Here is a 1,221-nt window from a genome sequence, read left to right as displayed (position 1 = left end):
AGCAAACGATGAGGCTAACAAGAAACTGTTTTATTGGCTGAAACAGACTTGTGTGGACAAAAATTATACTCGTCTCATTGAACAATTCATGTGACGGGCAGAAATTCCAGAGAGTCCAGGGGAGGAAAAAAGTCTCACAGTCCCCTAATTTCAACCTGGGGAGAGAACGTTTTCTAGCTATTTGAGGGAGATACCACTCTGAATGGTGCTCTTCAGGGGAGTGGATTTGCCCAGAAAACGCAAGCAGTTTCTAAAAGAGGATCAGAGGGAAACCATACCGGCACCCACTTTTCTCCGGATGCCCTCTGCGCCAAGCCTTCTGTCCCACAAAAAACAGTGACCGGCGTCCTGAGGAAGGAGTGTGCAGTCTATGAATGAAAAGCATTAAACAGCCAGAATAACTGCTGACTCTTATCCCATGTTTTCTGGGAACTGGGTGCTGGGCTGCGCACTCGACAGCCACACTTTCGTTTTGTCCCACTATGATCCAATGAATGAGGGAGGCAACGCTGTCCCCATTTCACAGATGCGGGAACCGAGGCACAGAGAGGTTAAGTCATCTACTGGAGGTTACACAGCTAGGGAAAGGATGGCTGGGGTTGGAACTTCACCCCGTCTAATGTTGAAGACCCAGGCTTCTAAACCCAGGGCCTGGGCAGACAGTCCAGTTGCGAGTGGGTCGTTTCTGTCCTGACCACAACAGGTTAGTGAACAAGATGGAGAAAGAAGCCAAACCAAGGAGCTTCCAGTCCTGGGGTCCAGGGAAATTTTAGAAGCCAAGAGCTCAACAGCCCTTCCTTGGATTTTTAATTCCAAGCCTCCCAGGTAAGAAGAATGGCATATTGATTGATGATGTTCCAACATGGGCTCCGGGGACCTCCGGCACAGGACGGGAACCATAGCAGATGCCACCATGGCCATCTGCTGCATCTGTGGCCCAGCTTTCCTTGTCCTTGGGCAACTGACTGGCCCTCTCCATCCCACTGTGGCTTCTGGAGGGGATGTTGATCACAGGGCCCCCAGCCCCTGGGCTAATATAGCCATAGGAGAGAGCATGTGACTTGTCCAGGGCCAACCAAAGCCCCCTATGGGATTTGAAATGGAAAAGGGTCTCAGCTTTAGAGATGGTGAGCCCTGTGGTTATAGGTAGAGGATGCTGGCAGCTACTTCCCACCAGTTGGAGGAGAGGATGAGGCCAGTGTGTACAGAGATACAGAGCCA

General features: G+C 50.9%; 1 protein-coding gene across 1 annotated transcript in view; it reads left to right on the top strand.

The window, feature by feature from the left end:
• NAGPA (N-acetylglucosamine-1-phosphodiester alpha-N-acetylglucosaminidase) overlaps positions 1-1,215 on the top strand; it is a 15,608-nt gene extending 14,393 nt beyond the window's left edge. The window contains exon 12 of the mRNA XM_019660352.1: positions 704-1,215. Within this exon, the coding sequence (XP_019515897.1) occupies positions 704-708 (5 nt within the window). The 3' untranslated portion in view covers positions 709-1,215. The remainder of the gene's footprint in view (positions 1-703) is intronic.
• The last annotated feature ends 6 nt before the right edge of the window (positions 1,216-1,221 follow it).

Source organism: Hipposideros armiger, unplaced genomic scaffold (genome assembly GCF_001890085.2).
Source record: "Hipposideros armiger isolate ML-2016 unplaced genomic scaffold, ASM189008v1 scaffold_315, whole genome shotgun sequence".
Taxonomy (NCBI): domain Eukaryota; kingdom Metazoa; phylum Chordata; class Mammalia; order Chiroptera; family Hipposideridae; genus Hipposideros; species Hipposideros armiger.
The sequence above is the reverse complement of the archived record's forward strand: the minus strand, read 5'-3'. Positions and strand labels throughout refer to the sequence as shown.